General features: G+C 36.8%; 1 protein-coding gene across 1 annotated transcript; it reads left to right on the forward strand.

Annotated features, from left to right (window-relative positions):
• The first annotated feature begins 13,221 nt into the window (after positions 1-13,221).
• LOC133788446 (exocyst complex component EXO70H1-like) lies at positions 13,222-15,557 on the forward strand. The gene has a single exon (XM_062225927.1). It carries the CDS (start codon positions 13,386-13,388, stop codon positions 15,246-15,248), a length of 1,863 nt encoding a protein of 620 aa, XP_062081911.1. The 5' UTR covers positions 13,222-13,385; the 3' UTR covers positions 15,249-15,557.
• The last annotated feature ends 41 nt before the right edge of the window (positions 15,558-15,598 follow it).

Consider the following 15,598-nt stretch of genomic DNA (forward strand, 5'->3'; position numbering starts at 1 on the left):
ATGAAAGCACCAAACTGTTGACGCGGTTCTTTGCCAACAGATAATTATACGAATAAACGAGATGGATTAGTGCTAAATAGTGAACCGTAATATGAAAATATTTAAATTCCAAACTGGCGAAATTAGTATTGTGGGAAGGTTATCACTCCTTTCTTTTTAGGTGGTTCGAAGGTTAAAATCCCTCTAGTCCACCAGTCAATATTATTGGTATCTCTTGAGTATTCCTAACATAGTGTTTCTTTACAATAAAAACGCCAGCCCCTTGCAACGCCCAGGGTCTTGGTATTTATAGGAAGAGGATATCTGGGCGTTGGTAAAGGGGGTCATCCCGTGACCTTCTTACCCATCACGTCATCTCTGTGACACTTATGATTAATTCCTAAAACCTGACAATAAGGTGTTGTCTAATCAATAGGTAAGGGGAGATAATGGGCCGCATGGCCCAAACCAGTCGTGGGGTGCCTGAACACGCACGTTTATGCTGCGTGTTTGAGAATTCAGGAATGGAATAGACATGTGAAGTCTGATATGCGCACGTTTACATTGCGTGGTTGACTTCACAAATAGTCGGGGATGCCAGATCTATGCCGCACCTCGAGCTTGATGTAGCGCCAGCTCGTGATATCCATACTACTGACCCGTTGCCCTCGAGTAACTGCTAACTCTTTGATCAGCTCGAGCTAAGGAGGTGGATACTCGTAACAGCAGCTCCAGGTGGACGGTTTACACGTGGCAGATTGAATTATGCCATTTTCCAGCTCGCTAATAGCTCGTGGATATTTAGGGCGTACAACATGTATTATTGGGATCCCATGTATCTTTGACCAAAAAATTTAACCCTAAACTGTTAATCACATTTAATTACACGATTATGGCCAAATGACTTGTTTAGCAAGTTTAGCACTATTTATAATATACAGTGTAACGGTCCCTGGGTAGTAGGGCGTTACACTAAGTGTACTCGTGGACTTGGGGCCACCGATGACCATGGCAGAGGGTGAGTTGCACGACCATTTGTTGGAGCGATGGCATGTGCTGTAGGGTCGTGTGTAGGACAAATGGTAGGGGATGATACTTCTTCCTCTTCGCCATTGTCTCCGGGCAACCTCGACACACCTCCATTCGTCGGCAGGGAAAAATCCCTCATGGACGCCCTTAGCAGGGTTCCATCTAGGTGAACCATGACTTCTTGGTGGTCTTGTGTGGACACGGCGCGCGCACGTACTAGAAGCCATCCGAGGACCCTCACATAGTGAGGGTGGCATGCGCATGGGCTGCTTGCCAACAACCCTCGCATAGCGAGGGTGATTTTCCTAGCCTAACGCCTCCGATGCCAAGTAAAGCTCATGCCTCTTCGTCCCACTAGCATGTGTCTCATAATATTTGGGGCACCTCATAATGTAGAGGTTCACTTGAATGGAATTCACAAGGGAAGGATTCCTGTATTCACAACTTATAAGTCAAGGGCGCCAATAGCGCGTTGAGCGCTAGTCGATATGGTTAGGCCTAATCAGGAGCGTGATATACGCTTCACCGAGGAAAATTAAAGCGCCAAGTCACTACAACAAAATAGAGGTTTTATGACTTTAATTGGGAGACATTGGAAGTCTACAATGTCTCCCAATTGGGGAGACGTTGTTGCTAGGGTCATTGTAGGTATATATCTCACGTCTCCCATTGGGAGAGGTGAGTCACTTCCCACCTCTCCCATTGGGAGACGTGGGAAGTGACTCACCTCTCCCAATGGGAGACGTGGGAAGTCCCTAGGAGACATCCCACGTCTCCCATTGGGAGAGGTGAGGCACTTCCCACGTCTCCCAATGGGAGACATTGAAAGTCTCCCTTATTTAAAAAAAATAAATTAAATAAATTTATAATTAATATTATTTTAATTTGATTTAATAATTAATTAAATTGAAATAATATTAATTTAAATTGAAATTATTTTAATTTAAATTGAAATTATTTTAATCTAAATTTAAATTAATTTAATAATCAATTAAATTGAAATTATTTTAATAATCAATTAAATTGAAATAAAAAAATATAGTTGTTAGACATATATAAGAAATACAATATTTGTTAGAAATATTCAAAATGAACAAATATTGCATTGTGTATGAAGAAAGAGTTAAAAAATTAGAAAAAAACATATCAATGAGGTCGGTAACTTTGGATTATCGGCAACATATATGTCGCCCATTCTTGTCGCAACTCATCAATTTGTGACTATGTATATGATGTGTTTTTTAGTTGCAAGAAATATAAAGTAAAATATATTAACTAATTATTTGATTACATTTATAGTTTCAAAAATAATTTGTAAATTTTAATTAATAATATCATTCTCAAGTATTGCTCGGGACTCGCATGTTCAATCAAATCCTTCAACATCCTCATTAAGTAGTATCCGCATGCCACATTGTCCGGTTGGTGTGGACACTAATTATTTAAAAATATGAGTAATTTATTATTAAATTGAAACTTTTTAAAAAATGCATACATATTATTCTACTTAATTATTATAAATGTTCAAAAATTTCTGCTGAAAATACTTACCTGAGGTTGCTTAATGCGTAGAGTATCAGGGATCTCGACATCAAGAATATTCATAGAGAAAAAAAGATTGAAAGTGCTGACGATCACTGATACAATCTCCTCACGGTTATTTAGCTCTGAATTCACCGGATCACAACAATAAACATGATATGCATATGGTGCCAAAATAAGCAACATCCAATGTTCACTGTATAAGAAAAACAGAAAAATTATAGCTCAAATGTTAAACAAAGAAATTATTGATATGGGTCGGAAAAATGACAACTTTTTAAACTTACCCATGGTTCCAAGGGACAAGCATAACTTGTTCTTTTGATTTTACGTCATTGCAACGTCTGAACAGATTCTGAACACGATCGTCGAATGAACTCCCTTGAGTGGCGACGATATTAGGATTGACAAATAAAAACTTATTTTGGCGACCTTGTTGTACCACATATCTGTAAATGAACCTAATACAAAAATATGAAAAATTGTTATATGAATTAATAAATCAAATTAGAAAATTAAATGAACAAACTTATTTGTGAGATATATACCCCATGTAGCTGACGACTACTGCTTGTCCAATCTTCTCCTTTCGAGCAAACTGAAGTATGTCATCCTTAAATATATAACAGTGAGACATATCCTGATCAAAAACTTCAGACTCTATGCCTAGATTGACACACTCGCCATCATCCCAATGAGATACGATATTCTGTAATCGTTCCAATGGAGTGTGGGCCAATTGTGTTGGAGGAGTTTGTTGTCGTCTTCTTTTTCGAGGTTGTTGTGTTGATGGAGCTCTTGGTCGTTGTGATTTGGTCCTACTTGTAGAGGGAGTTTGTATACAATTATATCAACAATTAAAAAAATTGCAAACAAATATAGAATTGTAAAGATAATTATGTAAAAATATGGCATCACCTCATGAGTTACATCTTCAAATATAATGACAAAATCCTTAGGCCACGCTATTGGCGTCCCAATGGCCTGAGCAACTATGTACATGTCCAAATCAGGATATGCAAAAGGGAGAGGACAGGTTGGCTTAAGAACACTCGTAATCATAACTTGGAAGTTGTTGCATGCCTCTCTTTCAATGAGTGTACCTGATGCAACAATGTTTGAAACTGAACCAATTGCTAATTGGCATGCTCGACCCTGCGTAAGAAACATATTATATACAAATAATCATGTTGAAGCAGTAAAGAAATTTATTTGGTTTCAGAATATTCAAGAAAGTTTAATTACCTCTTGCAAAAGCGGTTGTAGTGCAATAATGTGGTGTTCTGCTTGAGGCACTACTGGGTCTGGAGTATAGTAGGACGCCTGCGCTGGTGGCACTGGTGGGTCGGGCACATAGTATGATGATGGCGCTGGTGGGACTCCAACGTTAGATCCTGACCCGCTCTGTTGGGCCAATAATTTTCTCAAGAGCTCATCTTGTTGCTGAAGGCGCTCTTCTAGGCGTTGTGCTTGTTGACGATGCTCTTTTTCTTGTTTTCGAAATCTTTCTTCAAATTCCTTTCTAATGTCGTCATTCGAAGAAGAGGCTTTTGATTTATTTTTCGTTGAGGTAGGTGTTGGAGTATTCCAGTATACTGAGCGGGACACACCGTGTCCTCCAGCCCTAACACGTCCTCGAGGCTCAGGAGTGCCCAACGCCCTCGTCAGCACATCATCAGGGCCATCAGGTGCCCATTTACCCTCAGCTTGGAGTTGCCGGTAATGATCCTGTGAAACAATATTCACAGAAAGTTATATATATAAGCTAATAATTTGACATATCAACATTATTAAATATGAGCACTTACAATATTTTTTTGAATCTCAGAGGCCTCTCCAATGAGCTCTCCTTTTGCATTCCGACGACCCATGCTCCATAAGTCTGCCCTATCAAGTTCAGTCAGACTTTTCCCACTTTGTTCCATTAACATCTCTTCAATACGAACATAGCCTCCTCTAGAGAGGTTGTGATTGTATTTATTCAGTGCTCGATAATTTTGCATCTCCTCTCTCTTTCTTTGCCACTCGGGAGTTAATCTTGAGTTCACAAACTTTTACCATTCATCCGGAGTTATGACATTCTCAAATCCAAATGGCAAAGCTGGCGGGAACTCATTTGGGTATTTTTTCAAAGCGTCGTAAACGTGTACCCTTGTAAGATTAGTCTTCCAATTTCAGAAGTACTTTCCCGCATCCTTCAACATCTGTTGCTTTTGTTTGGGGTCCAAATCATAAGTTTTCTGCAAGTTTGAAAGTAATAAGAAGCATATTATCAAAACAATATATATTTTAAGAACATTAAATGAAATATAATTAATAAAAATATACCTTCATTGTGTCCCATATTTTATTTTTATCCACCACACTAACATCTTTCCAACTGTTAATGTTGATGGACACAGTTGCTCGAACAACTGATCCAAGCTGTGATGAAACATTACTTCTAGATCCACCCACTAGTTGACCATACTCATTGTATTCAACAGGAGTAAGATGTCCTTCACTCCTTTTTTTGGTGTTTCTAGACATCCATGTACGTCCTCTCACAGATTTATTTTCTTGCTCCACTGACTGAGAATGAGGGCGTTGCTCTCCCTCATCAGAACTACCACCAAAAGGATCAGCCTCCATCTGTGAAACATAAATATCATTATTATAACAATTTTGGACACTCATAATCAAAAGATGAAACAAATTGTGATAACAACTAAGAATTTCACATATTATAAACATATGAAACCTATTAAATGGTACCTCAAGACCCATTATCATCAATCCACAATCCTTCACCATTTTCACGGAAACAAATACAATCATCATCAACTTCGTCATTATCTCCTATTGCGGTGAATGTGACAAGTTCTTCTTCGAGAGGTATATCATGTAAATCACCGTCTTTAATGTTCCATTCTCTTGTTTGCGTTGGAAGAACAATTGACCATTGGTTGTCTAAAGGATCATTCACATAAAATACTTGTTTCGCTTGTGAAGCTAATATAAATCGGTCAGATTTGTGCCCAATTCAATTTAGATTAACTAATGTGAAACCAAAATCTTCATATATTATGCCGCTGTCACTTTTCACCCAATCACAAAAGAAAACAGGTACTCGAGTTGTGATATAATCTAACTCCCAAATTTCATTAACTACTCCATAAAAAGTCATATCACATTCAACTGGATTTTTATCTTTTGCACTAGAGACTTGCACAGTTTTAGCAACAAGGCTAACACCACTGTTTTGTGTGTTTCTGTTGTTATCGCGCTCCCTAGTGTTAAATAGAGTACCGTTAATCATGTATGATGAAAACTTGATGACATTAACCGAAGGTCCTCGAGAAATCCACTTAACAATGTCTGAAACCTTATTTGATGTGTTTTGTAATTCTGACACAACCTATCAAATCAACATACCAAAAACAATAAAAAATGTCATCTTGTAATTAAGTACTAATTAATGACAACTTTCAATAATCAACACAATTTACCTTTTGTTCTATCCAACTACTAAAAGTTCGATAATGTTCGTCTTGTAACCATTTTGAGTTCCTTGACTTGGATGGAAATTTGGTCTTTATCCAATTAAAATGTTCCCTTCAATTATAAATATGTTGTTAAACAATTGAATATACGAAATTACACAACTTAAACTTAATGTATTATATGAATATAACTCACTCGATATAAGGTTGAATTTCATTTATATTCTGCAACACAAGACGATGCGCTTCATCTAGAAGATCTCGACTTACTGTGCATACAACGCTACCACGACGACTCTGAATCTCAACATTTTCAACATCATTTAACCCAATTTTTTGTACACCAGTCATGTATTCAGAACTAAATTCAACTGCCTCTTCTGCAATATAGCATTCGACGATGCATCCTTCCGGCCGACTTCTATCCCTAACATACCCCTTAAGAATCTTCATATATCGCTCAAATGGATACATCCATCTTAAATAAACTGGACCACAATATCTTAGTTCTCTAACCAAGTGAACTGTCAAATGGATCATTATATCAAAAAATGCCGGCGGGAAATATTTCTCCAACTCACACAATACCTCAACAATTTCATCTCTTAACTTAGGTAACTTTAGCGGATCAATCACCTTACAACACAGTGACTTGAAAAACAAGCATAACCTTGTGATTACATCTCGAACTCTCCTAGGCAACACAAATCGAATGGCCACTGGTAGCAAATGTTGCATTAGAATATGACAATCGTGAGATTTAATGCCAGCCAGAATACAACTTTTCATGTCTACCAATGACCTTATATTTGAGGAATATCCGTCTGGAACTTTTATATTAAACAAACATCTGCAAATTGCCATTCTTTCCACTTTAGTAAGAGTGTAAGCTGCAGGAGGTAAATATGTTCGTCTCTTATATGGTTTTGGAGTTAATTCATCCCTTATACCCATTGCAACCAAGTCTTGTCTAGCCTTAATTCCATCCTTAGTTTTCCCAGGAATATTCAACAAAGTGCCAATCAAACTATCACATACATTTTTCTCTATGTGCATAACATCTAAATTATGACGTATAAGTAAGAAAGGCCAATATTCAAGTTCGAAGAAAACATATTTCTTTTTATAACATCCTTTTGGCTCCTCCACAACCTTGGCCTTGCGACTACGTTTCATCTTTGTAGGTGTACGAACTTTGGGCTTCCCTAACTTGAACACAATTTTAGACATCTTCTCAAGTACTTGGATCCCATTCAATGGCTCAGGAGCCTCTTCAAACTCTTGTTTACCATTGAATGCCTTCTTCCAAGTCCGAAGTTTATGCGTATTAGGAAAGAACTTCCTATGTCCCATATAACATATTTTCCGAGAGTGTTTCAAGTATTCAGAACATGTTTTTTCTTGACAAACGGGGCAAGCTTTATATCCTTTCACACTAAACCCAGATAAATTTCCATAAGCAGGAAAGTCATTAATTGTCCACAATAAGACCGCTCTAAGATTAAATTCTTCCTGCCTATACGCATCATAAACCTTAACCCCTTCATCCCACAAAGTTTTCAAGTCATCTATAAGAGGAGCTAGATAGGCGTCAATATCATTACCAGGTTGTTTAGGTCCTGATATCAACAAGGTCAAAATCGTAAATTTTCTCTTCATACACAACCATGGGGGCAGATTGTAAATAACAAGCATAACAGGCCAACAACTATACTTACTGCTAAGGGATGCGTGTGGATTAAACCCGTCAGTCGAAAGACCTAGACGAATATTACGAGATTCATTTCCAAAAGAAGGCCACTTCAAATCAACTCTCTTCCAAGCAAGGGTGTCAGCTGGATGTCTTAATTTACCATCCTTTATTCTTTCATTAGCATGCCACGACAAACTTTTAGCATGTTCAGCATTTCTAAACAATCGGATGAAACGAGGATTTGGCGGAAGGTACCACAAAACTTTGGCAAGTACTCCTTCCTTGACATCGTCACCATTTCTTTTCTTTTGCCATCGTGACTCATCACAAGTAGGACACGATTTTGCGTCTGCAAAACTATTTCGATATAATATGCAATCATTAGGACATGCATGAATTTTTTCGTACTGCATGCCTAATGAGCATAACGTCTTCTTTGCCTCATAAAATGAAATTGGAATTTCATTATCTTCAGGCAATAACTCCTTCAAGAAACCAAATAACTCAGTAATGCTTTTATCACTCCAGCTATGTTTAGCTTTTAGATTGTACAAGCTAAGAAGCGCAGATAATTTTGTAAATCTTGTACAACCAGGGTAAATTGGTTTCTCGGCATCATTAAGGAGTGTCTCAAACTTATTTGGGTCTACTCCTGATCCATAATGTGCGTCGTCAATCATTTCATCTAATGGATCCCAGTTCTCCTCCACTATATTCCTCCTCACTCCTTTTGGTCTACTTGGTAGAGTTGGAGCAATCGGAGCTATCTCCCCATGGTAATACCAAATTGTGTAACTCTTGTCGATCCCATTGAAATATAAGTGTTCTTTAATATTTTTAAGATCCATCTTTTTAACATTTCCACACTTAAGGCATGGACAATAAGTAAAATTTGGGTCTTTCACATTTTCTGAACAAAACCTTCAGAACAAATCGACCCCGTTCCTATATTCCGCAGATAACCTATTCGCTGACATCCACTGTTTATCCATATATTCTCATATGTCTATGGAAAAGAAAAGAAACAACACTAAATAAGCACGTGATGATAAAGTTGTATGTCTATATAAAACTAATTTTTTATTATCCTAGATAAAATCGGGCAGCATTTCCCCTATAATAGTGATCTAACCATCTGCATGTGAATATCAAAACAAACAATTCAAACAACATACAATAAGTTTCTTCCTTATAGAATGTCTATATAAAACTAATTGTTTATTATCCTAGATAAAATCGGGCAGCATTTCCCCTATAATAGTAACCTAACCATCTGCATGTGAATAGCAAAACAAACAATTCAAACAACATACAATAAGTTTCTTCCTTATAGCTCCGCAGCACACAGTCAAATTTCTCAGAACCTACTTCACTAATACACACAAGTTCTCAACCTTCCGTTATCACCGCAGCACACAATTTTAATCTCATAACCTACTTCACTATGGATGAATATTTAAGATATTCAAACTCCTCTAACATTTGTTTAATAATATTAAAAGTAGAAGTAAGAGAATATATATGTACCTCTTTCAATCTTTAATCCAAAAGCAAGCAAAATTACTTCACTTAGTAATCAAATTCGCTATTAAATCCACAAACCAATAAAATTAAATTAATAAATAATAAATAAAACATCACTAAATATCTAGCAATATATAACGTATTATTGTAATTTTAGAAACTTAATTACCTCAAATGAGTGATTGATATAGGAATTTTGATGCAAAATACTCTCTAAAATCTCACCACAAAAATCACTACCTATGAAATTAAATTAATTAATATGTTAAACATTACTAAACAAATATCACTAAATATCTAATAATAGTAAATGATATTGGTAAACAAATAAAAAAAATCCCAATGTGCCACTAATTATAACCTCAACAAAAAATTAATATAAAATTTCATAACCTAAAAACTTAATAATAAACAAAAACATAAAAATTTTCATATATTTATATTTTATAAATTATTTAATAAATTTATTTTAACATAACTATATATATAACAAAATAGTTACAATTTAAAAAAAAAATTCAAATATACAAAAATATATCTAAATTTCGAAATAAAAAATGATAAAAATTTAAAAAAATCATGAACATATATACTCTAATGAAATCTATACAATGTGATAGGTTAAATTAAAAAAAAAACTAAAAAAATCATAAATCCCTAAAAACTTCTATGGAAAAACCACAAAATCCTACAATGTATATAAAAAAATGCATAAAAATATAAAACTAACACAAAATCATGTATATTACTCATCCTAATGCAAAACCTATGATTTATTTGCAAAATAATTAACGAAAAATCAATAAAATAAAATAAAAACTTACCTTAGAACCCTAAAATCGCAGCCCCAATTCGTCTCTCTGGTTTGTGCATGCTCTCGGGTTGGTGTATGTGAGGAAGAGGAAGAAGATGGGTTATATAAAAGGGAGACATCCAACGTCTCCCACTGGGAGACGTGGGACACGTGGCACGTCTCCCAGTGGGAGACGTTGGATGTGCAAGGGACTACATCCAACGTCTCCCACTGGGAGACGTGCCACGTGTCCCATGTCTCCCAGTGGGAGACGTTGGTTGTACTCCCATACACATCCAACGTCTCCCACTGGGAGACGTGGGACACGTGGCACATCTCCCAGTGGGAGACGTTGGATGTACCCATAAACACTACCCCAGCCTATTTCCAACGTCTTCCACCATTTTTAATGTCTTCCAATTGTAGCCATTAATATACACTTTCAATGTCTTACACCATTAGACATTTAAAACCCCTGATAAGTTTTAATGTCTTACACCAATGGTGTAAGACATTGTAGGGAGTCATTGTATATCAAATTTGTTGTAGTGAGTACGATGGGCCAGTTCTAAGGCTGGTTATACAGATGATAGGGCAGTAGGCCCCGGGGTGACTCTATAGTCTCATATCCTAGGGCAACGTGCCTCGATATGACTTATTAGTCATTTATTTAGGGCAGTGGCCCCGGGGTGACTCTATGGCCTTGTATTTAGGAGAATGAGCCTCGGTGTGACACTGTAGTCACTTATCTTAATAGAATGCATGCATGAGTAAGGTTTTTACTGTTAGGCATGCTTATTAGGATTATATGATATGTTATTAACTACTTATGAGAATGTGTTAAGTTTTCTTGTTGAGCATCAGATCACAGGTGCTTTGTGGTGTTGGTAAGGGGAAATGGAAGCTGGACCAGCAATGAGTTGGAAAGCTTTGGTGGCGACGTGTACATATGCGGCTGCTCGACCACCACTGCTGGGGTTTCTCAGGGGAATTATGGTCAAACCCTATTTTGCTGCTTAGGTTGGCTGGTTGTAACTTTTGAAATGTAATTAACCTTTTAAATGTTATTTTGGGATCCCATGTATTAACGTAAAAATTTAAATGAAATGATTATTCCTTTTGACCAAAATTTTTAACCATAAACTGTTAATCACGTTTAATTATACGTTTATGTCCAAAAGACTCGTTTAGAGAGTCTAATACTATTTAAAACACACAGTGTAACAGTCTTAACTATCCATAGCGTCAAAACCACGCCAACCAAGCAATGGTAAAAGTCCTTTAAGTTGTACATTTGGTTAAAATTAAGGGATCTTCTCCCAATTTGACAATCATAAATAGCCAAATGTTCTATATTTATTTTTCAAATTAAATCAAACCCTAAAAATAAAACGAAGAGAGTTCAAAAGAGACTTCGTCTTTCTCATGGTCGTACTAGACTGGTACACATATTTAAACCGGTTAATGGTTATATAAGTTTGACTACTCTTTAACATAAATAACGCACGACTGCAGAACGACTTCTTAAGAGAATTTGTCAAACGATATTTAAAACTCAACCGAATTATATTAAAATTTATAATAATTATAAGTTGAGCCATGTATATATAATAACAACGACTAATAAATCCTAATAAAATAAATGCAGGAATCGAATTTTAAATATATTACGTTGACACGAAAACGAAGAAATAAATCCAATGGCATTCATTAGTACAGAATTGGTCATAAAATAGCATCAATAATACATTAGTATGTGCTTACTCTTTTTCCTAATATATAAAGTCAAAAAAAAAAAGGTCAAATTCAGCTTTCGTAGTTATACTGTTTGCCAAGAAAAGTAATAAATTAGCTTAATTACTTGACGTAAGCAAGTTAAGTAATAATTCAATCAAATGTTTCATCACATAAATCTCTAATTGTATTATTAGAACTAATGTCGCTATTTGGCTTAAGGTGTACAACACTATATAAGATGATGCCTTATAATTTATTAGCGATACTCTATAATATTTATTATATTCAAATATATGAGATCCCATATTAAACTGTGTCAATAATAATATGTTCTATTCTTGTATTGTTGGGCACAAATAATATCCCTTAACAATTCTCGTATCATTAATACCAAATAATATGTATATTAGATATAGGAAAAAAATGCTTTCATTTTATTTATTTTTTTAACAATATTTTTTTCATTATTATTAATGTTCTATTTTGTAAACTAGTCAAGCTTTTTTTTTTTAAAAAAATAAAAAATTAATATTATTATTAGAAAAAAATAAATTAGATTTTTGTCTACAAATTATTACTATTATCAAATTGTACTATTTAATTTTTTAGGGTGTGGAAGAATTGTTATGTAACATTTTCACTTCACGTGAATTATTGATAGGGTATTTTGGCAAAATAATCTATTTTTTAAAATTATTTTACATTTTAACTTAATTTTAATAATTTTTTGTAAAATAACATCGTGTAATTTAAATAGTTAGTAAAAAATTTAGATATGTGATCGAAAAATTCAAACAGTCAGTCTCAAAATTTTAGACTAATGGTCGAATTTTAGACAGAAACTATTTTACAAAATATTATCAAAAGTAAGCGAGAGTGCAAAATTACTTTAAAAAAATATATAATTTTCACTCATTTCTCTTATTAATTTTGTAAAATTGTGTCCCTCAAATATTACTACAATCAAACCGTGTGTCCTTCGAATATTGGACAGAAAATTTATTTATGATAGTTTTAATAATTGGGAGAAATTTTTTAACAACCATCAAAATTTAGAGCACAATTTAACAGCAATAATAGTTTTGGGGCAAAACCTTCTTTTTATTTTATAAAAAACAATAGTAAAAAAATCAAAGAAGGACAAATGATTGCTGAAGATCTAAACGATTCTGTTGGTTGTTTTTTTCCCGTTAGCGGTTGATGGAATAAGCAACGAAATTTCGGAAATGAAGATTTTTTTCCCGTTCTTATTGAGGGGTCACTATTTTACTCGGATAAAACGACAGGCCATTTCCATCAGCCTAAACTCTCCGTCGCTGTAACAATAACGCGTAATCCTACACGCGACCGCACACAACCAATTGGAGTCAAATAGTTCCCGTCAAACATCTGCCATTACGTCACTCATTTTTCCCTCTATATATACCCCCCTCACTCCTGACAAATTTCACAAAATCAAAACAAACCCTTCACTTAAATTCTTCGTTTGAATAAGCTGATTTCTCTCTCAAGCTCTCTAATCTCTCTTTCTCAAGCTCTCTAATCTCCATCTCTCTCACAAAGAACACAAAGTTATTAGGGTTTAGGATTAAGAAGCGTCTTCAAGATGTTCTTCAGATCTAGATCACCATCACCAGCGAATTCTCCATTAAGAAGTAGGGCCAATACTCCAACTTCTTCTCCACACCGGACTTTTAACGACTCGTTAATGGAAGAGAACATCGAAGTGGCTCAGTCCCTATTCGATAGATGGGAATCAAACAACGCCGCTTCTCTTTTTACCGGCGACCGCCAAGAGGCCAGGCAGTACCTTCACACCGTTAAGGACTTACAGTCGGCCATGCACCATTTCATCGCCCAGACTTCTGCTTCGGAGAAGCTCATCAAGGCTCAGAATCTGATGGAAACCGCCATGAAGAGGCTCCAGAAAGAGTTTTACCAGATTTTGTCTTCTAATCGGCAGTACTTGGATCCGGAATCGGTTTCGAGCCACTCGTCTCGGGCTTCCACCATTTCGAGCCTCTCGGACTTTGAGGATGAGGTGGAGGACGAGTTTAGAGTCACTACTGAGTCTATTTCGGAAGTGGAGCGGGTTTCCATGGCGGCCATGACGGATTTGAAGTCCATTGCGGATTGTATGATCTCGGCTGGCTATGCGAAGGAGTGTGTGAAGGTTTACAAGACGATACGCAAGTCTATTGTTGATGAGGGATTGTACCATCTCGGAGTGGAGAAGATGACCTTTTCTCAGATCCAGAAAACGGAATGGGATGTTATGGAGATCAAAATCAAGAGTTGGCTCAACGCTGTGAGAGTCGCCGTGAAGACATTATTTTACGGTGAGAGGATTCTCTGCGACCACGTCTTCTCTTCGTCGGAAACAATCAGAGAATCTTGCTTTTCCGAGATGTGTGGAGAAGGTGCCATAATGCTTTTTGGCTTCCCAGAACTGGTAGCCAAATCCAAGAAATCTATGGAAAAAATGTTTCGGACTCTTGATTTGTACCAAGCTATCTCTGATCTATGGCCTGAGATCGATTCCATCTTCAACTACCATTCGACCTCCGCAGTCCGATCTCTTGCGGTGAACTCACTCCTCAGGTTAGGCGAAGCCGTACGGACGATGCTTACTGATTTCGAGTCGGCAATACAGAAGGATTCCTCTAAGACGCCGGTTCCCTCCGGTGGAATACACCCGCTGACTCGTTACGTCATGAACTACATCTCATTTCTCGGAGAGTACAGCGAGATACTATCCGATATCGTCGCCGATTGGCCTTTGGCAGTACAAACGCCGTTGCCGGAATCTTACTTCGGGAGCTTGGATACCGATCCGGAAGGCACATCATCCATCTCCGTGAGGCTTGCTTGGCTCATTCTAGTTCTTCTTTGCAAGCTCGATGGGAAAGCCGAGCTTTACAAGGACGTTTCTCTCGCGTACATTTTTTTGGCGAACAACCTCCAATACGTCGTCGCTAAGGTTCGAAGCTCAAACCTAAAGTTTCTACTTGGGGACGAATGGGTGGCCAAGCATGAAGCCAAGGTGAAACAGTACGTATCGAACTACGAACGCGTGGGGTGGAGCAAGGTGTTTTCAGCTTTACCCGAAAATCCGACGGCTGATATTACGCCCGAGCAAGCCAGGAACATCTTCAACAAATTAATCCTCAGTTTCGAAGAAGCTTACCGTAAGCAAACGACGTGGGTCGTCCCTGACCAGAAACTCCGAGACGAGATCAAAGTCTCGGTGGCGAAAAAGTTAGTGACGCCGTACCGGCAGTACTACGAGATGCATCGGAGCGCGTTGATGAGACTTTGCGGTTCGGATTCATTGGTCAGATATGCCCCTGAGAATATAAATAATTTCTTGTCTGATCTCTTCTTTGGGGTTGGAAGCGTAGGGAGTTTTCCGTCATCTTCCACTTCACCGCCTTCTTCCACACACTCACGTGTTAAGCGTGGCCATTGAGTGTTTGTCTTGACTCGAGAAGAGGCCGGAGGCCCTGAGGACTGTGTAGGAGTCGTTTGTTCGGAATGTGTTATTTCTTTTGTCTTTTGTGAGGAAAATGGGGGTATAATTGTAAAGCGATAGAGATAGACAGCATGCTCCTGTATAGAATATATTTATCCCACGTGTGTATTGATTTCACACGTGTAAAGTAAAAGAGGATAAGAACGTTGGTTGGTTGAAAAAAATGTAAAAGAGAAAAATTCTTTAATTTGTTTATAATATCTGAAAAAGTACTCTATGTCAAATAATAGTGGAATCTGTTGAGCACTTTCTACGTGTGGTTGAAATTTTCCAAATAAGATAAGAAT

Source organism: Humulus lupulus, chromosome 7 (genome assembly GCF_963169125.1).
Source record: "Humulus lupulus chromosome 7, drHumLupu1.1, whole genome shotgun sequence".
Taxonomy (NCBI): Eukaryota; Viridiplantae; Streptophyta; class Magnoliopsida; order Rosales; family Cannabaceae; genus Humulus; species Humulus lupulus.